Raw genomic sequence first — 24430 nt, forward strand, 5'->3', positions numbered from 1 at the left:
TGTACAAATATTTTCATGTTTGGTTAACACTCCCTGGGCCATTAAATATCACGGTTATTACAGCAATATATATATAAAAAGGCATGATTCCTCAAAACCCTTGGTCTTTTCCCCTTTCTTTACAACACACCATAAAGGTGTTTTGACTGTGTAATTTCTCTTTTTAGCTGTCTAATTTTCTTCTTTTTTCTTCTTTTTGCAGACGGAATTGCTAAAATAGGTGAGAAGCTACAGTCTGTCTTTTCTCTGAAACAGCCAAGAGGGAGGGAGGAGTTTAAACAAAGGCCCTCTCCACATAAAAAAAATGGAGGCTTGTGCAGAGAAGCCATGGTGTTCTGCTCTTCACAGTCTACATGCTGCCATTTCTACTTCTAAAGCCTTCAAATAAGACAACTACCGCCAGATTCTACACTTGGAAGCTTAAAAACATTGTTATATGGGGTTTGTATGTCAAAAATACTCATACTAATAATGTTATTTTGTGGTTTTAGGCCTAGCTCTCTGCTTATTTTTCTTCCCCTGTCTCTGACACTCACAGTGCTGCCCCTGCCTGCACTGAACAAAGATAATTACTCAGGAAACATTTCGGCCAATCAGACGAGGCCTTGTATCCTGCCTGCGAGGAAAGCGACCAGTCAGGATCTGGCTAACATCACTGGGGCCTGATCGCCTTGCCTGAAGAGCGGAGCCTTCCCCGGCTGAGGGCTGAGAGTGTCCTCCATGTTTTATAAGTGTTGACATAACAGTGTGTCAGGCAGCCATGCATCCACAGAGGTAAGCTCTGTCTTTTTTATCTCAACTCTCTGATAACAACATGGCTTCCTTCTTGATGTTGTGGTGACTGTTGGTTTCTCACGATGAATGTGCACACCTTAAAATCAGTTTAGTATGTAGGGGGAGGAGGAGCTGGGGTGGATTGGAGGCCTCGCCAGGCCTCTCTGCTCCACAGTGCTGAGGAGGGTGGGGGGTTGGGTAACGACTCTCACCCTTGCTCTCTCTCTGTGTCTCAGGGTCACATGGGTGCCCCAGACAACCAGGCTGCCATACAGGAGGCAGAGTGGACCATGGCAAATCCTTTTCCTTTTTTTTATAATGCAAAAGAGAGTTGGATTTAAAAATGGCACCCACATCTCCTTTCTGTTGTGGCAGTCTTATGTTGTAGCCTGGCAGAGACAGAATGGGGGATGGGCAGGGGAGGAGGAGAGGGGGGTTTATATACCCTTTGTAAGTGGATTGGCTCTGTTCTGTTTTCTTGTGTGTCATGCCAGGCCGGGGAATAGATATGTGGGGGCAACAGATGTGCTTGTTAGGAGGACAAGGAGTAAAGGGCATAACTGTAACCGGTTTTCAATTTCATGTTTTTATACATGTAAAGTCAATAATTCAGAACCTGAAAACTGTATAACTTGTTACACATTTCAGTAAAGTGTACCAAGGATGGACTTTCTACACTCGATATTGGTCAGAGAAAGAGCCCACATGAAACAAACCTTTTGTCAAAGGGCGATCCTCTTCCAAGTCCTCCAGTTTTAGTCTTTAGAAATAGTATGTTGAAACCCAGTTTGCCTCTATTTAGAGCCAGAGGCCCAGAGTTTACAGTTTTTTCGACTCTACAGCACTATTGTGAAACTGCTTCCTCCACCCTCTGATCCTCAGACAGACAGTGGCCATTTTGTGTTTAGAGAGTCCTCATAGGAGAACTTTAGTCTTCTCTTCACAGATAAGACAGCAGGACAGAGAAACAACATGAGGCGTTAAATGTTTTTAAATTACATTTTTTGTGTGTGTTTGTGTAAATGATTTGTTTGTAACAATTTAAAACTCTCTTCTGTTTCTTTGCTTTCATCTCATTTCCCTTATTGTACTCTGTGTTTGTCCTTTTTAACACATAAATCAGAAATGGCATTTATATAAAGAAAAAAACTGTTTTTATAACAAGAGATTTTATAAGAAATCCACACAAAGATATTGTGATATATAGATAGAAGTGTATGAGGAAATTCCTGAATTATTTTTTTTTGCCATTCGCATAGACTGTACATTGTGTATCACAGTTTTAGCTGTCTCAACTATGCTGGGGAAACAAAGCACGTTTTCTTTCTCTTGTTGGCTGACACAATGCATGTTTCCTCTAACGTTACAATCAGTGTTTCCTCTTTGACTGCAAAGTCACTCTCTCTGTAAAACCAATACCAACAGTTAACTTTTACTACTGAATAGGAATTCGTTATTCCACAGTGCTTAAATGAGTCTGTAATATAAATGCTACAGTGATAGTTATAGAAATGTCAGCAGCAATGCATAATGTTGTGGTGTTTGGACAAATCGTTTGGGCCCCTTTCTGAGACAACGTAGCCTGTAAACAGGACGGCAGAGGTTGAACAGCAGAGCCATTTAGTTATGCATCAAACCTACAAATATAATCTCCCAAGAGGACTTTTTCAAATCCCCTCCAGTTAATACTGTCATAATCAAGAAGGGTAAGAGAAAGTGAAGGAAAATAAACCGTCTAATGTAAGGGGGAATGTCTGCATTGCAGCAAAAATGCTTTTTAAGAGGAAGAGGGGAGCCTGCACACTGTGATCCGTGTGGCATATCACAGCCGACCAATAATGTTCCACACTGTTGGCCCTCCAGCCAATTGCAGCTGCCGTTGAGGTTAAAGATTGACAATCAGAGGGAGAGCAGCAGGGAGAGCAAGGGCCTTCTGGAAAATTCCACAGCCATCTTTGATTCACCCTTTACAGCCTTATATAAAAAACAGGTCAAATCTTTATTTTATACAGGATATTTTGTGCATACTAGTTACTTACTTTGGTGTTGAGACATAGTTTTAACATTATAAAGGAGTAATGCTAAAACATGCACCTTTTTTTATGTAGTTAAAATTATTATTTTATGAAATATAGACTATGACATCTTCTGCTGTTCATTATTTTGTTTTTGTTTATCGGGTGAAACCAAAGCTATTAGGATGCATTTCTTCATTTGTCTGCATGTTGTTGTGGTCTTGTGAAAGCTGAATGTATCTTGTGATTTTACGAAACCTAATAATCTCCCAGGGCTTTTGTGTAGCAGGGTGTTTTGTAGTCAGTCGTATTAATCGTATAAAAGTGTTTTTAACAGCAGTTCCACTGCAAACGGTACAATATGACGTTTGCTCTGAATGGCTTTCCTGGAGTGCCAGAGAAAGTCCATTTATTCCCGTATTTGTCCATTTGATGTGTAAAAACTGCATATAGGTATAGAGAAAGAATAGCTTTGCCAGGACCTGACTATGGCTTCACAGTGTTGGTCTCTCCTTCTTCAAAATGAAATCTAATTATTCTATGACACCAGTATTCACAGAGAAGGAGGGAAGCCAAGACCGAGGACATAAAAAAAAAAAAAAAAAAAAAAAAAAGGGAGAGATGAGTGCTTCTCATTGCTGGATTTCCCCGTGTCTCCCTCTCTGTGTTTCTGCTCTATCTTTTTGATCGGCTGTGAAGGTTTGTCTTCACATTTTTTAAATGTTGGACTGTAATCTCCACAGATCTCTCTGGTCCTCCTGCATGGATGTGCCAGTGCCTGAGTCTGAGCCTCGGAGTGGGGGATGGGGGAGGGGGGGGAGGGGAGCAAGCTGTGGCCTCCATTTTCTGTGACGAGAGAACCCTGCTCGTCTCTCACAGGAGTGGAATCTAAAGGCATTGAGTCAGTGTTGTTTCCTTTTTGTCCATCAGGTACTACTTGCAGAGGGGAATAATGTCATTGTTTTCTTGAACCCGCGTCTCTCTGGAATATTTCCCAGAATCTGCTGAGGATTTATTTGCCTAACTCTCCTTGTGTGATGGATCATAGCTCCTGATCTAGAGAATGCCCTTTTGGATCAGCATACCTTTTTACAGCTGGTCATCCTGTCTTCCTGGTAGTTGCAGCAATGTCTTGCCATTGGTATTAAGTGTGTATATAATAGGAGGTTGTGGCATCTAGTTCAGCAGCTCTGGGCTGCCGGGTGATGGGAAATGTTCTTTCCTTTCAGGGCTGTGGTACACGTAGCACAGTGACTTGGCTAACGCTTTCTTATTTTCATGTGGGCCTCGTTTGTTCACTCAGTCCGGAACAGGAAGGCCCCAGAGGGGTTGGGGTGTGTGTGTGTGTGTGCGTGTGCGTGTGACTGTTGCCAGGCTGAAACTAGATACCCGTATGCCATGTTTTAAAAGAAACTCTGCTAAGCCCATGTCTGTCATTTTTCAGACAACGCAAGTAATGATACATTTATTATTCTAAGTTTTAGTTTAAGCTGTCTGGGATTGCCATTTTGAATGCCTGAAAGAACAAGGAATGCATTTAAAATAGCTTTGATTTGTGAGCTACAGTGTTGGTTTGGTAGCAGTATTTGTTTGGTTAAAAAGATTTGATCATTGGTGTTTAAATGAGGATGAGGATAGCTGATTTGATCACATCCAATCTCTTTAGTCATGTCTGATTCATTAAACTCTTTAGGCTGTGTTTTTGACCTCCTTTATGCCTATCAGCGAACTGCCATTTGATCAACATTGTGTGGAATGTCTCTTTAAGGGTGGAGGACGGACATGAAGAGCATTCCTTTACTTTCAGAAGAGGGGGGGGAAAAAGCATATCCCGCAAATGTGGTTGACCTTTTGAGTCGAAGCCTGTAAACCCATCATCCTAGCTGGAAATCAGAGCTGCAGCCAAAGCTATGAACTGGTCAAGTGTGTGACCTGTCAGGGGTCCTTGCGAGGGGTTTTCTTCTCAGGGCTTGTGAATAAAGGCTACATCCTTGGAACGAGGCCCTCTGTTGCTCTGACAAAGAAGGAGCCAAACAACTCAAAGACTTTCATTTATTACCAGACCCCCTTTATTCTCATCCTTTTTTTTTGCCTCCGGAGGAAATGAGATGAAGCAGGTTTGGAGACCTGGGAAATCAGGCTTTTGTAGTGCTAGATGTGTGTGTTGGAGATACTGTGTTTTTAGCTTTTGGATTGATTCATAATCCATAGATGTATTAGTCAATGATATTCATATTGGTCTATACATCAGTTTGTGAACACAGCAGTAGACATATATTGAATTATGATATGAAGATACCTAAAATGCTTGTTTAACTCCACAATTGTGTATGTAAATATATCCAAAATAGAAAATATGTGGTGCCACACATACAGATTGAGTGATATAAACATTCCTTTGGCTAGTAGTGCTGCTTTAAATATACATGTGGGGAAAATTTAGATAGACCTTGTTTGAAGCTTGTTAGATGGATCTCTTGCTATTGGTCTCCAAGAATGGGCCCAAGTCCTTTGGGGTTAGCCTGTTGTTACTGAAGGGGCTTGAGAGGTAGCAGAATCGCATACAGTTAATCCCCATGAGACGCTATCCCTTCAGTAGTATGGACCTACTCCCTCAGACTTTCTCCTTACTATAGGACTATTCACCATTAGTTATAAACAAAGCACAGCAGCGATCAGAACGTAGTCGCAATACAGCTTCAATCTCTCCTGAAGGACAGAGGCGCAGGGTAATGTCAGCTAAATGGCCCTATGTGTTGTTGTGAATATCAACTTGTGCTTAGAGGAGAGGAGTGTTGCCATGGTGATTGTTACCGCTCTCTCTTGAAACAAAAAGACCGTATTTTTCGTACTTCTCGTTTGTCACTGATAATATGGAAAGGATTTGAACTTTGTACCACGATGTCAGAGATGTGCTGAAATCAAATAACCAATAACAATGGAAGCCTGCAGAGTCCCTGTTGACGGATCCTCCGGGACACGGGTGCCTTAGGTGGTGTTCCACTTGTTTACTGTTATGCTGATGTGGTTTCTGAACACCCTTTCTGACTTTGTGTTTGCCTCTCTTTTCTGTGTTTCTGTGTGCTCTTGTTCGGTGCTCTGCAGTCTGGCTGAGGAGGAGGTAAAGACAGAGTCTGATGTGGTAGAGGGGATGGATGCATCTGCACGATCCAAAGGTAAGTCTCTAAGGCCGAGTACCTTGCGTTAGGAGTCACACATCTTAGACAATGTCGAGGTTATTTACTGTTGGTTTTGAGAGTATTTTAATGCATTTTGTTGTTCTCTTAGGACTACAAAGATAATCCATTATGCCTGGCTGCCCGTCTGTTGATTTTGTGTCAAGTATCAACACACGGTCTAGTTAGTGTAGAAGGCTGTTTGTAACCATGTGGTAATTTCATATGTGGCATCTTCAATACTTGCTTTTTGTATCAGTATGATTGCTGTCAGTGCAAGATGTCAATGTTGTCATGATGGCAAAATTATAAAAGCTGTATGCTGCGTTTGAACATCGAATTGCTCAGCTGAAACTGGCTTGCTCCCTTGGGTTCTCAATAAGCTCAAAGAAAGTGATCATGGGAATGATGTGTTATGGTTTAGAATTGCTGTCATCATCTTGATTTATTTTAGGAATAGCGTAGTTAGTCTTTTTATGTTCTTAAGCTTGCGTAATTTGTTGGACTTAGAGTGCAGTTAATACAAGCTTGGCTCCGTTGTCTTTCTGCATGCAGTTCCTGATCCACTGGGGTCAGCAGAACGAGCAGTTGCATCGCAGAAGAGAAAGGTGGCAAGTCCCACCCATTCATCCAATGGACATTCTCCCTCGGACACCTCCCCCAGCCCTTTCAAGAAAAAGAAGAAGCCTGGGGCTGTCAATTGTAACAGCAAAGACCAGGTAAGGACTCCAGTATACTGATTTCAAAATCTGGCATGCTCTCAAAGGCTGTGGAGTATGGCGCTGGGGGCAAATGCCAGTGTACTCACTGCGAATGGAGGTTTGTCCTTCCACAGCAGAAAGTTAGCAAAGGAGCTGATGTCAAAAATACTCACAAATAACAATAAGATTTTGGACTGCTTTGTCTTCCACCCAGCCAACAATTCATCACATTGAAAGGGTGATACGCTGACATAAATTGCTCTAGTCCAGGTTATGCTTGAAAAGATGTAGTTCGTACCACTTGTTGTCTAACCTCGCCGAATGGCCCTACTCTAAAAAGAGCGCTTGAAGGAGTTGTTCAGGCCCTGGCCCCTTTTTCATCTCCACACAGCTGGCTGATCATGGCGTGAAATGGCTGGGAATGTCAGATTGTTGCAAGCAGTTCTGACAGGGGTATGCTGGCGCCTTTAGTCTTTTCTAACCAAAACCATCTGAAAGGTGATAATACAGGTACTGACTAGGTGAACACTGAGAGAAATTCTAACTTTGACTGGGGCCATGCATACACTGCGGAGATCAAGGATTTATTTTGTTGGTCACAAACACACCACATCGCCTGGGAGAGCATGCCAGTTTTGATTTTGACTTTTGTATACTGTCAGCACAAAGATGGACAAACATGTTTGTATGTTAACTGCTTTAACAGTGCATATGTCCTGTTGTGATATGATAGATGTGTTGTGTTGGTTTGGAGCTGTGCCATGAATGCATGGTCAACTCAATTACTTTATTGCTTTTTATACAAATGTGTTTTTATCAGTCACCTATGGTCATTTATGTCTTGTTTTGCTGAATTTAAGAGTTCTGCATGGTGACATATGACTCTGATGCATATGTTTTTATTGTCTGCTTGCCAAGTTAATGTGGTGCTGAGTGATTCCCCTTTGATTTCTGTTAAACTTGATGTGAACATAGTTTAGAGTTTAAAAAATATGCTTCTCAAATAAGCTGCAGTTTATTTTATTTTACCACTACTCATGATAGATGTTTACCAAAGACTGATTTGGTGTAAGCTCAAGCGATACCAAATGTGAAAGCAGATGCATCAGCTTCTATTGATTTCATTAATGTTATATCAGCAAAGTACCAGTTAGGTACTTACCAGAGAACCATATCATACATTATGTTTACTCTCAGGTGATGAAGATGAGCTATCTAATAATAGCATAAAAAGGAACAGCAGGCACACCCTAAAACCTGTTGGATCAGTTTTGTTTGACTGACTTGAAACATTCAGTTGATTTTAGATGTTCAGATAGTTTACTTATTTGCTTTAAAAAGGCTTGTGTTGGGTCTATCACCCATACTGCCCTCTATGCTTCTTACCCTGCACCTTACTGCTACCTTGTTTCTGTTGCACTGCACCTTTTTTGTGTTCCTGCGTGTTTTTTGAAACCTGCCCCCCCTGTTTCTCTTGCCTGCATTTCAGTCAGAGCTAAGACATGGTCCCTTTTACTATATGAAGCAGCCAGCACTCACCACAGACCCTGTTGATGTTGTACCGCAGGACGGCAGGAATGACTTCTACTGCTGGTTGTGCCACCGCGAGGGCCAGGTGCTCTGCTGTGAGCTCTGCCCCAGGGTGTACCACGCCAAGTGCCTCAAACTACCAGCTGAGCCCGAGGGCGACTGGTTCTGTCCAGAGTGTGAGGTATCTCGCTGAAGACATGTGTATGTGTGTGGGTGTACACAAATTATTGTGGAACTCAAGGCACAATCTTGCTTGCTTAGTTGACAAAAGGGGTGTCAGACCATGTGCCATGAATAGCTTCAGCCAGAGAGGAGGAACAAATCAGTGGAATCACCTGTTTGATCCACAAACCTACAGACTGTTGGCCCTCCTTGACACAAGGTGTGACACCCCTGCAAGCTATTTGCTCACACTACAAGTCTGAGAGATGTTAGAGGGTTAGAGTTTTGATCTACTTCTTTACTATGCACTTCTTTTCATTGGCACAATTTTAAAAATATGTACATGCTAAATCAGAAGATTGCAGGTAATGTAAACTCAAAAAGTTAAGATGTAAAATTATATTAGTTTCAGTGTTGTCCTTTTTGCTTGATTTTTATTTTCATTATATAGTCATTCATTTCATAAAAAAATGTTTCTTATTGGTGTTGCAGAAAATAACAGTTGCTGAATGCATTGAAACCCAGAGCAAGGCAATGACAATGCTGACAATAGACCAACTCTCCTACTTGCTGAAATTTGCGCTCCAAAAGATTAAACAGCCTGGGGTAAGACTTGTAAAGAGCCATTGTATGCTGGCTTAATAGATATCTTCTAATATTTCTATGTCTAAGAAAGTGTTTTATATTCAAACACAAAAGTCCAGGAAATGAGACATCCAAACGTTGGCTAATGCATCTGTTTCTTTTTGTTTTTTTTCATATTTGCCTAAACTGAGCAGACAGAGCCTTTTCAGAAGCCAGTGTCTCTGGAACAGCACCCAGATTATGCAGAGTACATTTTCCACCCTATGGACCTGTGTACTTTAGAGAAGGTAACGTTATTTATTTTCTTTAATTCGCACATTGTAAAAACAGAATGCACAAAGAAACAGAAAAATGTTGGAATGAACAGGAGAGGAGAACAGAAACCTATAAAGTCATATGGAGCTGCCCTCTGTGTGTCAGATTTGAAACTTTCAGGATACATTAAAGCAACATTATGTAAGATCTGTTTTTTTGTTGTGCAATTTGGCACCTACCGTTTTCAAAGTGTAATTAACTGCTGTCATAAATATGGACAGCTGTACACATGCATTCGTTATGATTACATTACTTCACAAACTACCACCACAGCCGAACATCAAGCAAGTGCAACAACACATCACATAGCTATATTGCTATGGCATTATATACTTTTTCCTCCTTCTTATAGCTTGCTTGCTGAAGAGTCGCGTGGGTGCCGTAAAGCAGTACACCGCTGTCATGATAAATGTCGTGCCCAGGATTTCAGTGTTACATTGCGCAGTAGCTGGTGTAGGGAGCCCAGAGTGGTAATGACAGAGAGGTCATTCACCCTATTACAAGGGTACAGTTTACCTTAAAAAAATTTTGAAGCTGTTATTTTAAGATAAAATTACTACATAATGTTGCTTTAAGGGTAGGAATTGCATATAAAACATACAAACAAGCAAAAGAACATGTATCGTAATAGAACAAGTAACATATAGAGCAAATGTGGTCACAAGATACCACTGAGACCAAAAAGACATTACTGGTGGGTACACTACAGTAAAAAATATAGATACAATACCTAAAACAAAACATAACCTATAAAATACTCTGTTGCAAGATTTGTTTCTTTGTTTTTATCATATTTAACAGATGATTATTTTTGTTAAAGTGTTTTGTTTTTGTTATTTTCACTTTACATAGAATATCAAAAAGAAAATGTATGGCTGCACTGAAGCCTTTCTTGCTGATATGAAATGGATCTTACACAACTGCATCATCTATAATGGAGGTAGGCCACTTGAGTAAATATCATGAATCCCACTACACTGCAAATGTATAAAATGAAGCATAAATTAAGCTTTTTTTCCCAGGTAATCACAAATTGACAGCAACTGCGAAAGTAATCGTCAAAATTTGTGAACATGAGGTAACAAAGCTTCACTAACATACTAATAACAAAGATTCTGTAGATGTGTCTGACTTTATAAATGAATTAACCTCTTTGTCATCGTGTGTTTCTAGATGAATGAGATTGAGGTGTGTCCTGAGTGCTACCTGTCTGCATGCCAAAAAAGGGACAACTGGTTTTGTGAGCCATGTGTAGGTGTTTATGCTATCTTAAAAACTATATTTAAGCATTATTAATACATTTTGGTTTAGATTTTAGATGTGTGAAGCAATAAACTAGTTTGCTTTGTCCCTAATAGAGTCAACCCCATCCCCTCGTCTGGGCTAAGCTTAAGGGTTTTCCCTTCTGGCCAGCAAAAGCACTTCGGGAAAAGGACGGGCAGGTAGACGCACGCTTTTTTGGGCAACATGACAGGTGAGATATGGTTCTTATGTAATATAAAAACTATACCAAGATTAGCATCCTAATTATTCTACTCTGAACAAAATTTATAAACGTAACACTTTTGTTTTTGCTCCCATTCATCATGAGCTGAACTCAAAGATCTAAGACTTTCTCTATGTACACAAAAGGCCTATTTATCTCAAATATTGTTCACAAATCTGTCAAAATCTGTGTCAGTGAGCACCTCTCCTTTGCCGAGATAATCCATCCACCTCACAAGTGTGGCATATCAAGATGCTGATCAGACAGCATGGGTTCCACTGGTGTGCCTTAGGGTGGTCACAATAAAAGGCCGCTCGAAAATGTGCAGTTTCACTGTATTGGGGGAGGGGGGGGTCTGGGGAGGTCCGGGGGGTCCGGAAACCAGTCAGTAACTGGTGTGACCACCATTTGCCTCACGCAGTGCAACACATCTCCTTTGCATAGTTGTTGCATAGAGTTGATCAGGTTGTTGATTGTGGCCTGTGGAATGTTGGTCCACTCCTCTTCAATGGCTGTGAGAAGTTGCTGGATATCGGCAGAATGTGAAACACGCTGTTGTATACACCGATCCAGAGCATCCCAAACCTGCTCAATTGGTTGCAGTATCATGCTGCAACATGAGGTGATGGTCGTGGATGAATGGCACAACAATGGGCCTCAGGATCTCGTCACTGTATCTCTGTATCAATAAAATGCACCTATGTTCATTGTCCATAACACGTGCCTGCCGTATCATAACCGCTCCGCCACCATGGGCCACTTGATCGACAACATTGACATTAGCAAACTTCTCACCCACACGACGCCATACTCGCTGTCTGCCATCTGCCCTGTACAGTGAAAACAGGGATTCATCGGTGAAGAGAACACCTCTCCAAAGTGCCAGAAGCTATCAAATGTGAGCATTTGCCCACTCAAGTCGGTTTCGATGAAGAATTGCAGTCAGAATTGCAGTCAGTCCCATCAGGACGACGAGCATGCAGATGAGCTTCCCTAAGACGGTTCCTGACAGCTTGTGCAAAAATTCTTTGGTTATGCCAACCAATTGTTGCAGCAGCTGTCCGGGTGGCTGGTCTCAGATGATCTTGGATCTGGAGGTCCTGGGCTGGTGTGGTTACATGTGGTCTGTGGTTGTGAGGCCGGTTGGATGTACTGCCAAATTCTCTGAAACGCTTTTGGAGACAGCTTTTAGTAGAGAAATGAACATTCAGTTCACGGGCAACAGCTCTGGTGGACATTCCTGCAGTCAGTCTGATCAGCATCTTGATAATGTCACACCTGTGAGGTGTAAAGGAGAAGTGATCAGAAATAGGCCTTTTGTGTACATAGAGAAAGTCTTAGATCTTTGAGTTTAGCTCATGATGAATGGGGGCCAAAACAAAAGTGTTCAGTGTAATTTGGTAAATATTTTGTCTGTGCTTTTATTTAGGGCCTGGGTCCCCATCAACAACTGCTACCTCATGTCCAAAGAGATCCCTTTCTCTGTGAAGAAGACCAAGAGCATTTTCAACAGTGCCATGCAAGAGATGGAAGTCTATGTGGAAAACATTCGCAAGAAATTTGGGGTCTTTAACTATGCACCTTTCCGCACTCCCTACACACCCAACAACCAGCTACAGATGCTACTGGACCCCGCCAACCCCAGTGCTGGGACAGTGAAAACAGAGAAACCGGATAAACTTCGCTTCAACTTCGATATAACCGCGTCTCCGAAGATGGTCCTCAGCAAGAGTTCCACACCCAGTGGCATGAGTCGGAGGGTCTCAATGACGGACATGCCTCGGTCTCCCATGAGCACCAACTCTTCAGTTCACACAGGGTCTGATGGGGAGCAGGATATGGAAAAGGCCAGCAGGAATCCTGCCTTTCACTACAGCACTGGAGAGGAATCAATGGACTGTACTGGTAAATAACATGTTAATGTGGCTATAATCAATATTTTTCCAAAAACAAAGTATAAAATTAGAATGTGAAAACAATGTGAAAAGTGTGAAAGGGGTCACTTGTAGAGATGAACCAACAGAATTGTGTCTGCTGCTCCCCTCAGCCTCAGAGAGCTTTGGAACAAGTTTCAGCTCATTGTTTTGCTGTCTGACGAGCTACTTTACTGTTTTGGTTAACTCTTGCCGCTCTCAGTGTCATTTCACAAGGCAGCTAGTTAGAGCAATAAGCTTTAGAAACCCACTGTACACTACTTGTTCAGCACCAAACAGCAGACATGGTTAGCGACTAGCTGGTAAACACAGTTGAGCATTTAGTAGCTAAGGAGCCTAAAGCAAAAAAAATAAACGTGGTTTTTAATTTCTTGTAATTACAGCATCTCCTGTCTCAGGGAAGATGGGTCCTGCGGGCAGTGTGGCAGGCAGCCCGAAGTCGTTTAACCCCGGACTTGTGCCCAAGCAGGAAAGGACTGCAGGAACTGGCGGCATCCTCAATCTCAACCTGGGTCAGTACCAACACCACATAAATACTGTAATGATTTTGTCATAAAGGTTAATAATCAACATATCACCATTATTATGTTAGCTTATACTTGAATTTGTACTGAAATCAAACATTTACTTGTTCCTTTAAGATCGGGTGAAGGCTGAGATGGATCTGAAGGAGCTGAGTGAGACTGTGCAACAACAACAGCAGCAAAATCAGCATCAACAGGGTTCGTCAGCGGCCCTCCTTACCCCGAAGAGACCCATCAGGAGCCTGGACAAGACTATTGAGAGCTGCAAGGCACAGCTTGGTACATACTTCATTTATTTGACACAGAATCCTATTCCTAAGTGTTGACTCTAGATATTTATACCGTAATAACACATTTTTTTTGGTAATTTCAAGAACATTTCATTTTTTTTTGTGTAACATTGCAAGAAGAATTTAACAGATTAGTACAGTAAATTATGACAGTTTTAATTTTATATTTAACAATATTTAATGCAGCTGAACCATGTGACGTGTGACTGCTCCTGACTTAGGATTGATGGTGGGGAACTGTTCGTCAGGCTTATTCCACTTCGTCAGGCTTATTCCCTTATTCCACTCTGATGAAAAGAGTGTTAACTCTTTTCAAAACCATGTATCAAGAATGTGTGTTTCTACATGCAGGGATAGATGAGATTTCTGAAGATGTGTATAAAGTCGATCACAGTGACTCTGAGGACTCTGAGAAATCTGACTCAAGCGACAGCGAGTATCTCAGTGATGAGGAACACAAGCCAAAGAACTCTGCCCAGGACGATAAGGACAAAGCAGAGAGAAAAAGGCCCAAAGCAAGCACGGAGGGAGAGAATAAGAAGGGAGTTACAGGGACCACGGATAAAGCCACCTCTGAACCCTTGTTTAAAGAAAAAGGCTGCAATGGCCCAGATAGGGACCTCCAGGACAAGCCCAGAACACCCCAGTCTCAGCCCCTTACTGACAAGGCCAAAGTCCCAGAGGAGGGCAGAGCAACTGCTGCCACCACCATGTCAGTGGCTGAGCAAGACTCTGATTCTGAAAGAGAGCTGGTGATTGACCTGGGGGATGAACATGGAGGCCGTGACTCAAAGAGGGCGAGAAGAGAGCCAGGAGCGTCTGCAGCCAAAACTCCCAAAGAGTCTAATGTTGCCAAGTTGGAAGGTGAGGCCTGTGATAAACTGAATCCATTTTCTAACTGAGACACAAGTCACAATGAGAATGAAAATAAATAATCTTTATGTTATAATGACAACAAAAGACACACAGTGAAGCGCATGCCAGTGTGAAGGTCAATGCAAGTCCATCAAAATGACTTCAGAATATACTTCTAATTTACTAATTTCAAAGATTGCGGTTGACCTTAATTTATCCATCCTACCCATGTAGCACTGCACTCCTGTAAAATTGTTGGAGATTTTAAAAAACATTTATTCCACTTATTCTTCTTCCTTGTCAAAACTTGGCACCAACATTACCCACAATGCAATTCAAATAACAGGTTGGCTAGAGATTTAGGTGTGTAAGCTAATACAGCATCGAGCCTCAAGCAGAGACGAGGCATAGGCTACAGAGGTCTTGAAGCTCACTTCCTTCTAACGCCACACCAACACTTATTTTTTTATTTTCAAACTTTGCCCCCAAATGACTATGATTCAAGTGATTCATCATTTTACACAAATTTTGATTTAGGTACTATGTAAAATCAGCTTTCTTTTTGGAGCGACAAAAAGCTTCACATATTCAGTAGTACTTCCCAAGACCTGTAAACCGACTATGATGTGTAAAATTGTTAGAATTACTAAATTTGCAGTAATTCTGAAATTACTTGATGCAAGACGCTGCGAAGCCAATCGTCTCCAACGATGCCGAAACACGAATTAAATGATGCGCGCGTGTGTGTGTGTGTGTATGTGTGTGTGTATATATATATATATATATATATATATATATATATATATATATATATATATATATATATATATATATATATATATATATATATATATATATATATATATATATATATATATATATATATATATATATATATAATCTCTCCCTTGAGGAAAATTTAAATCATACCTTGGATTACTATGGCTTAAAGTCCAGTTACTCATTTAACCCTCTTGGGCCCAATTTAGACATGCAGAATGCTTCTTTCAAAAGGATGATCTTGAGGGTTTGAAATATGGGGGAGCTCTGCACGCCTGAAAGAGACATGAGCTCCAGAGAAAGCCTAATTTGAGAAATTTTGTGGGAGCTCTTAAATATCTTTTATTTATATTTTTCCTGTATGAATGTATATTGACGTTCCTGGGGGGAGAAAAAATAGGCTAGAGCGATTGGGGGGTGGGGGGGCATGAATCATTTTCTGTTTCTTTCCCAAAATAGTGCTCCTCCGAAAGTCATGGTCTAATGTGAAGACTGAATTTTAAATTTTTTCTGCTCAGGTAAACTGCCTTCATCTGCTACAGTAGCAACCGCACCATCACGGGAAGCAGCTTGTAATCTGAAAGACTCTTTGCAACCCGCTATCACAGCAGCCCTTAACCTGGTTTCCACTGCAGCTTCTGCTCAGCCCAGTGCCTCTACAGCTACCAGTGGATCCACCACTGCTTCCTCTCCTGCCTCTGCCTCAGTCTCCACAACACCCCTGGTACCAGCAGCTGTAAAGAAACAGCGCCCTCTACTGCCAAAAGAGACAGCTCAGGCCGTGCAGCGGGCCGTTGTTTGGAATCCAACCAAATTCCAGACGTCCTCTCAGAAATGGCATATGCAGAAGGTGCAGAGGCAGCAGCAGCATGGAGAGCCGTCAGCAGGGCAGACACAGGCTCCGAGTCAAGAGCCGACAAGCAGCCCACAGCAGCTGCAGTCCCAACAGCAGAACTCCTCCTCAAGTACTCGCTATCAGACCAGACAAGCAGCGAAAGGTATATACAGCAGCATAATCATTTATCTTTAAACAATAAACTTAATGTAATTAAATGTGTATTAAAAGATGTATTATTTCCCTTTCTCCACCTTTTTATGCTTCAGTGCAACAGAAAGACCTGCCTCAGAGTACTGCCTCATCAACAGCTGCCCAGGTCACAGCTGGTAGCTCCTCTTCTTTCATGTCAGGAGACGTGCAGATCCCCACAGTCTCTGCTGACGTGGCTGCAGATATAGCCAAGTACACAAACAAAGTACGTTAGAATCCTCTTTTCTGTGAATAAATAAGTGAAATGAGAAAAGGACTTCAGTAGTTTATCATTCAGAAATGGCATTATCATCATGTATGTAATGTAAGCCCACTGTGACCCATCTACCAATGTGTCCCTGAGCAAGACACTTAACCCCTCATTGCTCCAGAGGCGTGCGACCTCTGACATTTATAGCAATTGTAAGTCGCTTTGGATAAAAGCATCAGCTAAATGAATAAATGTAAATGTAAGCAAAAACACAATTAATGGCAAATTTTACTTCAAATATATTGAATTAATGCTTTGTTTACTTAATGTTTTTAACAAAAATCTGCAGATCATGGACTCAATAAAAGGGACAATGACTGAAATCTACAATGACCTTTCCAAAAGCACATCAGGAAACACAATTGCAGAGGTAAATTCTGACATCTAGGCTGAGATAAAAATGTCATGATAATACTTGGCAAGTTTTAAGCTCTGCGTTATTTTTGTCCCAGATTCGACGGTTAAGGATAGAGATTGAGAAGCTCCAGTGGCTGCATCAACAGGAGTTGTCAGAGATGAAGCACAATCTTGGTAGGTTTCCTGCTTCCAGGGATGTGTGACCACACACCTGAGAGTTGATGTACTACTCAACCTTTCTTTTCCTGATTCAGATGTTTATTTTTCACACATGAGTATGTGTTTTGAGTTATTTTGATGTTGTCTCATATAAATGCAGAACTGACAATGGCAGAGATGAGGCAGAGTCTGGAGCAGGAAAGAGAACGGTTGGTGGCTGATGTGAAAAAGCAGATGGAGTCGGAGAAGCAGCAAGCAGTGGACGAGACCAAAAAGAAACAGTGGTGCGCTAACTGCAGGAAGGAGGCCATCTTCTACTGCTGCTGGAATACAAGTTACTGTGATTACCCCTGCCAGCAAGCCCACTGGCCAGAACACATGAAGTCCTGCACACAGTCAGGTAACAGAAAACACACTCATGGTGCACTAGTGTGTCCAGTATACAGATTAAATTTGAGCAGCCCTTTTTGATAAAGTAACTAACATATGGTGTTGATTTATGTTGGGCACTACAAAAAGCTTCCACACTGATTTGGCGACTGGATTAATGAAGTCTACCAAAGATACTCAGATGGGGAAGCACACAGAGAGATTGTGCTCAAGTACTTAAAGAAATTTAGAAAAATACATCATGAATTGCCATAACATCCACCCTTATAAACTACTGATAAAGAACACAATAAACATGAATTAAAAATGTATATGAAATGTATTTACCTCTCATAAGGAACTTGCACTATGAAAAATTAGGACACAAAAGCAGTAAGGCTAAACACTCACTATGTCAGCTGGAGTGGGGAGTGCAGTCAATATCAAAATCTACCTAATATACTGGGAGATGCACTGACACTGATGCTGGCAAGTGATTTAATGCTTTTGGTGTATGATTACTGTAAGCCCCACATCTAAGAAAGTGGGCCTGTGTGCTGTGAAATTAGGGGTTGCGTGTGTAGGTTCCGCAGAACTGAAATGGAGGTGAGGCGATTGACAGATACACAGAACATGTCACTTAGTTTGGTTTCTTAGCCTGCTTGCTTTTCGTGGTTGTAAATAGAACTTTCAGTCCTAATTCCCTTTTCCCCCCATTGTAGCAGACGGGAAACAACAGGGAAGTGAAGGGACAGTCAACGACAGAGAGAGAGAAAGGGAAACAGCTGTTTCTACGCACCTCCCCCTGCTGATTTTGAGCGATTATTGTGGATGATCTGATTAATAAATGTAAATAAATGACTTATATGTGATGGTTTTGTTTAGTTGTAACAGTTAGCATCTCAGCTTGTCCAATGTGCTCCAGGCACTGTGGATTTTTGATGCGTTCTGTGACTTTTTCTCTCCCCCTGACCCGCCGGAACCTGTCTTCCTCCTGGTTTACAAATTAAGTGCAGCAATAGCATTGTTATAGATTTTACATCATCATGTTTTATAGACACAGCCTTTCTTCTTATCCAACCTGTGGGGTAAGAGGCAAATTCTGTAGACAAACAGATATATAGTGTCCATATTCTCATTTTGTATTTTGCTTTTCCCTCCAGCCACAGCTTCGCAGCAGGAGCCAGAAGCAGAGTCCAACTCAGACTCTTCAGTCAAACCATCAGGCCTCTCACCTGCCACACAAACCCTGCCCTCAGGAGCAGGATCCATATCAGACAAAAGCAACTCTCCCACATATATAGACAAGAGCAAGGACAGTGCTGGCGTTACTGTTACCTAACTGCTACACTACAGATACACTCACACATTTTGCAAGGCCACTGTGGGGCTTGTCGTATCAGATGTGGCATCAAACTTAAAGCTTGAAGGCCTGCACCTCAGTGACAAATCACTTTGTTTTTTCCATTCCCATATGTATGTGCTTGGTGGACATTTTTTTATTTTTTATTTTTGTTCATCTCATTCACTGTTCTCACAAGTCTGTGTTCAGGTGGATTCATCATGTGAAAGTAGTCCGTCTGGAAAAATTTTGAGTCTGTATGTTTTCATTCTGTAGTTTTGTTATAGCTCTATTACCACTTGTTTCAAGCAAGATTGTATCAACCCACAGAATATGTTCTACATTAACATTTTCAATGCTGCTCTTAAGTACTTCATGGCTGTTTTGATTTGGTTGATTGCTCTCCATATTATGAGACAAAACATAGAAACAGCCATCAGCAGTGGATATGCATTTATCATGTGCCATCAGAGGTATTTTGAGTTATGCAATTTTCATCTTTGTTTTAAACCATGTCTGCTTCGTGTCAACTTACGTATTTTGAGTAATGCGGGTTTAAACATGTTTTCAACTGCGTCCTCTTCATATCAGTGGTAGCATTTTTGGCTTATACCAGTTTTGTATTGTAGTTCCACATTGTATAGACACACATAAAAAACATCTGTGATTTATTAAAAATAACTAAAAAATTTAAACTGTACAAAGTTTTTGTAAGAAAATACCTAAACAATATTTATAGTGTTGTATGTTTTTTTTTTTTTTTATAGTATGTTTAAAGAAATCACATTTCTATGTGTCTAAACAAAGTTATTTGAAAATAAATTACTTCACATGAATGTCAGCTTGAAGCAAAGGCTCTGGTTAACCAGGTATCCAAAGCTGATATAAATCCTGATCAGACAGTGTCTAAGAACTGGGTAGGCATAAATAGAAACTGCATTTTGGCTGGCTATTATTTTCTGTGAGCATGTCTGTTTTGAGCTTGTGTCGTTAGTGTTTACATATTGTACATACAATAAATGGACTCGTGAAGAAAAAATAAAAATGCCCTGATCAACTTAACACATTGGACCTTGATTATTTTAGTGTCAGACGTCTTTCCATTGAAACTGATGACCTCCAATCAAACGATCGTTGATAAACTAAGGATCACAGGAAACCACGGTGCTTTCCGGCTGTGCGGGAGTATCGCGAGATTACGTATCGGCAAGGCTGATAAAATGGAAGGCTGTACTTGCTAGCTAGGTAACTAGCACAGCGAATCTATTAGGAACTGGAAATTAATCATTTGCCTCCAAGGTATGATTTAAATTTTCCTCAAGGGGTTATATATATACAAGCGTGCATCATTTAATTCGTGTTTCGGCATCGTTGGAGACGATTAGCTTCGCAGCGTCTTGCATTAATACCAGGTAACGTAGTAACTTAACTGCTAGCTAGCGGCTAGTTCAATTAGCTGCAGAGAACAATGTCGGTCGTCACCAGGAAAAAAGATTCATCTACCCCTTTACGGAATAACAAGGACGCTTCGTTTTCGTGCTTTATAGCCGACTGAGGTCTGATAGTGAAACTACTATGGGTCGTTTCTGTTTTGCTAACGAGTGTAAATTTAGACCACTAGGACGTTGTGTACTGCCCACCCATTTATCAGGACTGTTGAAGAGTTTTTGCATAAATAAACCATCTGCACCAGGGTGATTTTTCCATGTGAGCAAAAGACATAACGGTAGCGTGTAGGCAAACTCTTTAGGCGTTAACACATCAATAAATAAATATCAGGCAACTAACGATAGATATGGATATCAGAACTGTATGGGTTTTGTAAACCCAGATAGCCTCTCACGTCACGTTTTCCAGTGCTAAATGTGTTAGACCCATTGTCATTATTGTTATTCATTCCCAAACCCAATTGTTTTTACCTTTCTCCTCTTCATCTGTAAAACTGTATAAAATAAAGCCCCAATGCTGACTTGATTGAGTCTGGTCAAGGCATACAGATTTATATATATATATATACACTCAGTAGCTAAAGCGTATGCCGTCTAGTACAACAGCCCTGCATATAAATCCTACCTTCATGAAGGTTATAATGGAATGAAAACTGCTTGTGGTGCTGTTGAATTAGTAGAATCGCCTCTTAGTATAATACAACTCAACATTAACACAATATCAAATCAACACTTTTCGCAAACAGATTTAACAAAAGTGATCATTATAACCTTTTTTTTGATGTGTGGGTGTGACAGTTGCACAGTGGTTGTATTAGACCACATTAGTTGAACTGGCAATTAAGTGCATTTGAGTTTGAGTATGAGTTTTGGAATGAACCTTTCAATGTGGAGTGGATGGACAGATCCCACAGCAGTTGGTATTCGTAATTGAGTATTGACTCATCATGTAATGTGGATTTGTTGGTGTGTTTTTCCTTCTTAATTTACCCAGGTGCAAAGAGAGACCAGTGGAATGACACTTTACATGTCCTGAAAATTGAGCTTTGGCGGCTGCCTGCTCATTGGTTGTATAGGTACCTACATTTAGTCCTCATGTATCTTGCCCAATAGTTAACATTCCTTTAAACTTAGTACTAACAAGTTATATTTTCTGGGGTTTACAGCCTTGTTACCTATGGATGTCATAATGGACACAATGGAAAATAACAGGATCGCTGGTGATTCAGGTAAAACAGATTCTTTAGACTGTTGCTATAAAAGGACATAAATAAGATTTTGGTTCTGTTTTTTTAATCTTGTTTGTTCTTATCTGTCAATAGAGGAACAGCAGAGCCAGTCAGAAGGTGGAGAGTCGAGTGTTAGGCCATCCCTGACTCAGGTTAAAAAGTCCTGGGGCTTCAGGCGGACAACCATTGCTAAAAGGGAGTTCTTGGATGAAGTCGGAGACCTAACCCACAGTCCCCCTCTAGTACGCAGAGGCCGAAGTCGTCGAATGGTCCAGACACCTCAGTACACTGCAGAAACCTGCGCCACCCAGACAGCTACTCGTGCAAGTAGGAGTGTTATAGATGACCTTGAGTGGTCTGCCCCATCCTCACCTGTATCAGAGGAGGGCAAACCAGCCTCAGAAACATCTGCAGGAGGGAGCCTTGACCCCAGCTTATGGCAAGATTTTGGGTCTGCCTTCCACACTGCCTTCTCACTGCTTGGTGGGAATGAGGGCTTGTCCATGGATATGTCTGATGCACTGGCAGTCCCTGACATTTTGGAAGCCACTGATGCCATCGATGACACTCCTCCACAGGCTATAGACGGAACTGAGGTGCCTGATGATACAGAATCAACTGATGACATGGAGATTTCACAGCCTGTTGCTCCTGACATTGTGGCTGGAGGGGAAATCGATGATGTGGTGTTGATCTCTAGTCAAGAAGAGGACAGTGATGAAATGACACTGATGCAGATTAAGGAACAACTGGCATCTAAAGGCAAGCATAGAGGTAGAGGGGGGAAAGGTGGAAGAGGAAAGGCCAGAGGAAGGGGGAGAGGCAGAGGAAGAGGTAGGGGAAAAGGTAGAGGAAGGGGCAGAGGGAGGGGCAGGGCAGTGGAGCTTCAGTCAAGCACTGCAGACGATGAGGACGACGATGATGAGGTAATGCTTGTTACTCCTGCTGAACAGCATCTGCAGCAGTTGCAAGAGGAGGAAAATGAAAATCAACATAGCCCTGCTGAAATAGTGATATCACCTACCCACTCTGATACCACTCCTGATCAGCAATCAAGCTCAGACTGCATAATCATAGATGCTGATTCAGACCAGATCACTGATGTAACCCCTGGCCAGTATGATGATGCACCAGAGGAGGTGGAAGAGGAGGAGGAGAAAAACTACAAGAAAGCAGGAGAGTATTCAAGCATATCTGATTCTGAGGGTTATGACTCGAATGCTCTGTACTGCATCTGTCGACAGAAACACAATAAAAGGTACATGCTCATTTCTGGTAATCTGCTTTTGGAGGTTTGCATAACGTCAACCATCAGTTTCACTTCCTGGTCACTGTTGTGTTTTTTTCACTGCTTCTAGGTTCATGATCTGCTGTGACAGTTGCCAGGAGTGGTTCCATGGCAACTGCATTGGTATCAGTGAGACACAGGGCCGTGAGATGGAGAGGAAAGGACAAGAGTATATCTGCCCTCCTTGCACTACAAAGAAGCAGAGCCAGCTCCAGCCTGAGCCTCACCTTCAGGCAGAGCCTAAGCTTAGCTTTCCGGAATGCTTGACACTAAGTCCTTCTGGTGAAGAGGGGGAGGTGCATGAGGAACAGCAAGCCGTCAAGGTTAGAATTGCATTTGGAATGCCACCGATCTCCAGATTACTCACTGCCCTTAGTCACAACAAAATATAAATAGCTTTTCAACTTGATTGCAGCAGTCATTACTGTGTGACAGTAAATATGTGGTGTGTCATCACAGTATTATATTTGCATCATTAGCCATTGGCTGGTTTTGCATAACGGAAGTCTGGTGTTGGGTCTAAGATGAGACTCTCGTTTCAGGAGACTGTAGTGGTGGTGGTGGAGGAGGAGAAGGCTCCTGTGACGAGACTGGAAGCTGAAGAAGCCAAACCCGAAGCTGAGATGGAGATCGACAGCTCTCTTCCTCTGTGCATTGGACCCGGGTGCTCCAAACAAGCCCTACCGGATTCCGTTTACTGTGGCACTGACTGCATCCTTCAGCATGCTGCCGTCACAATGAAGACTCTTTCTGGTCCTAAGGTGCCCAAATCCAGAGGAAGGCCGCAGAGAAAAGCTGCCACTGCAAGACCCACTGCAATGGTAAGTAATTTCAACATGGAGAGAAATTGATATAGACATTTGAAGTGTACTGTTAATATATATATTGTAGTGAGTCTTTTCCACTGTGTGTGAAACCACTGTGTAAAAATCTGGCTTTATTTTTGACAAATATTTTCCTCACAGGGTCAGAGGTCGTGTGGGATGTCTAAGAGATTAGCAGGAAAGGCTGAGGAGGAAGGTGAAGAGGAGGCGATGAAGGAAGATGATGGAGGGCAGAAGGACGCTGCACCTCCCTTAGCCTGCGACCCCAGTCTCACAGAAGTTCAGGCCACTTCCATACCATCATCTAAGTTTTACACAGCGTGTATGTACCATTCGCTACTCATACACATTCAGATCATTCAGCAGTTTACACACAAGGCACGAAATGCCTCTTTGGGCATTTCAGATTTCGATTCCTCTTTGAATCATGGCACTACGTAACACAATCATACACAAGCACACGCACACTTGGATGCATTCACACTCTCTGTCCGGGATGACTGATAAGTAGCAGGGGTCAGCAGTGGGTAAGTATGTTCGCTTTTATAGTTTCTTTGTTGATTCTAAATGCCCAAAATGTGCTGAAAAGGTCTTGACGAGTCAGGATCCAGTTGTCATTTAAACCAGTCTCCTAACTTCAAACTGTTAACTGCAACACACAGCAACTGTGTGTGGGGTAGTGCTGGGTAGGCAGGGCACTTTACTGTGTTTGGTATCAGTGTATTTAAACACTGCTCCGATGTTCAGTTTGTCCAACTGAAGGTCTCTTGCAAACTCAAAATGTTCCCACTGAAGAATATACATATGTGCTGCAAAACAATGACATTCAGTCCCTGAATGACAAACACGAGTTGGAAGAAGCTTTAGTTGGTAAAAAGGAAGGCTTAACACATTGACACTTTTGGCAACAGTAACTTATTCTGGAAACATGCTTCGTACTGTGAAATAAGCTGTCGACCTTTGAGAGGATGAAGAATACTTTACGGTAA

General features: G+C 41.8%; 2 protein-coding genes across 8 annotated transcripts in view; both read left to right on the top strand.

Moving 5' to 3' along the window:
- Nucleotides 1-280: 280 nt before the first annotated feature.
- LOC119905273 (protein kinase C-binding protein 1-like) lies at nt 281-19714 on the top strand. Of its 7 annotated transcripts, XM_038722133.1 has the most exons (23): nt 281-441; nt 539-774; nt 1011-1224; nt 5895-5965; nt 6521-6684; nt 8156-8377; nt 8851-8964; nt 9138-9230; nt 10111-10198; nt 10281-10336; nt 10432-10509; nt 10617-10732; nt 12174-12649; nt 13062-13190; nt 13320-13481; nt 13844-14356; nt 15646-16125; nt 16232-16380; nt 16715-16795; nt 16878-16956; nt 17102-17341; nt 18033-18159; nt 18474-18615. In XM_038722133.1, exons 3-22 carry the CDS (start codon nt 1178-1180, stop codon nt 18143-18145), a joined length of 3471 nt encoding a protein of 1156 aa, XP_038578061.1. In that variant the 5' UTR covers nt 281-441; nt 539-774; nt 1011-1177; the 3' UTR covers nt 18146-18159; nt 18474-18615. The 7 variants fall into 7 exon arrangements, with proteins under 7 accessions (XP_038578061.1, XP_038578057.1, XP_038578062.1 ...); XM_038722129.1 differs by lacking the exon at nt 18033-18159 and having other exon boundaries at nt 282-441; nt 18474-19714; XM_038722134.1 differs by lacking the exon at nt 18033-18159 and having other exon boundaries at nt 282-441; nt 8234-8377; nt 18474-19714.
- A 127-nt stretch (nt 19715-19841) lies between these two features.
- The window catches only part of LOC119905267, a 33158-nt gene continuing 28569 nt past the window's right edge, over nt 19842-24430 (top strand). Inside the window, exons 1-7 of the mRNA XM_038722116.1 lie at nt 19842-19951; nt 21095-21176; nt 21267-21329; nt 21423-22587; nt 22688-22940; nt 23160-23438; nt 23583-23763. Coding sequence (XP_038578044.1) covers nt 21278-21329; nt 21423-22587; nt 22688-22940; nt 23160-23438; nt 23583-23763 — 1930 coding nt within the window. The 5' untranslated portion in view covers nt 19842-19951; nt 21095-21176; nt 21267-21277. The remainder of the gene's footprint in view (nt 19952-21094; nt 21177-21266; nt 21330-21422; nt 22588-22687; nt 22941-23159; nt 23439-23582; nt 23764-24430) is intronic.

Source organism: Micropterus salmoides, unplaced genomic scaffold, assembly GCF_014851395.1.
Source record: "Micropterus salmoides isolate LMB-PRFRI ecotype aquatic unplaced genomic scaffold, ASM1485139v1 Ms_hic_scaffold_16, whole genome shotgun sequence".
In the NCBI taxonomy this organism is placed as follows: Eukaryota; Metazoa; Chordata; class Actinopteri; order Centrarchiformes; family Centrarchidae; genus Micropterus; species Micropterus salmoides.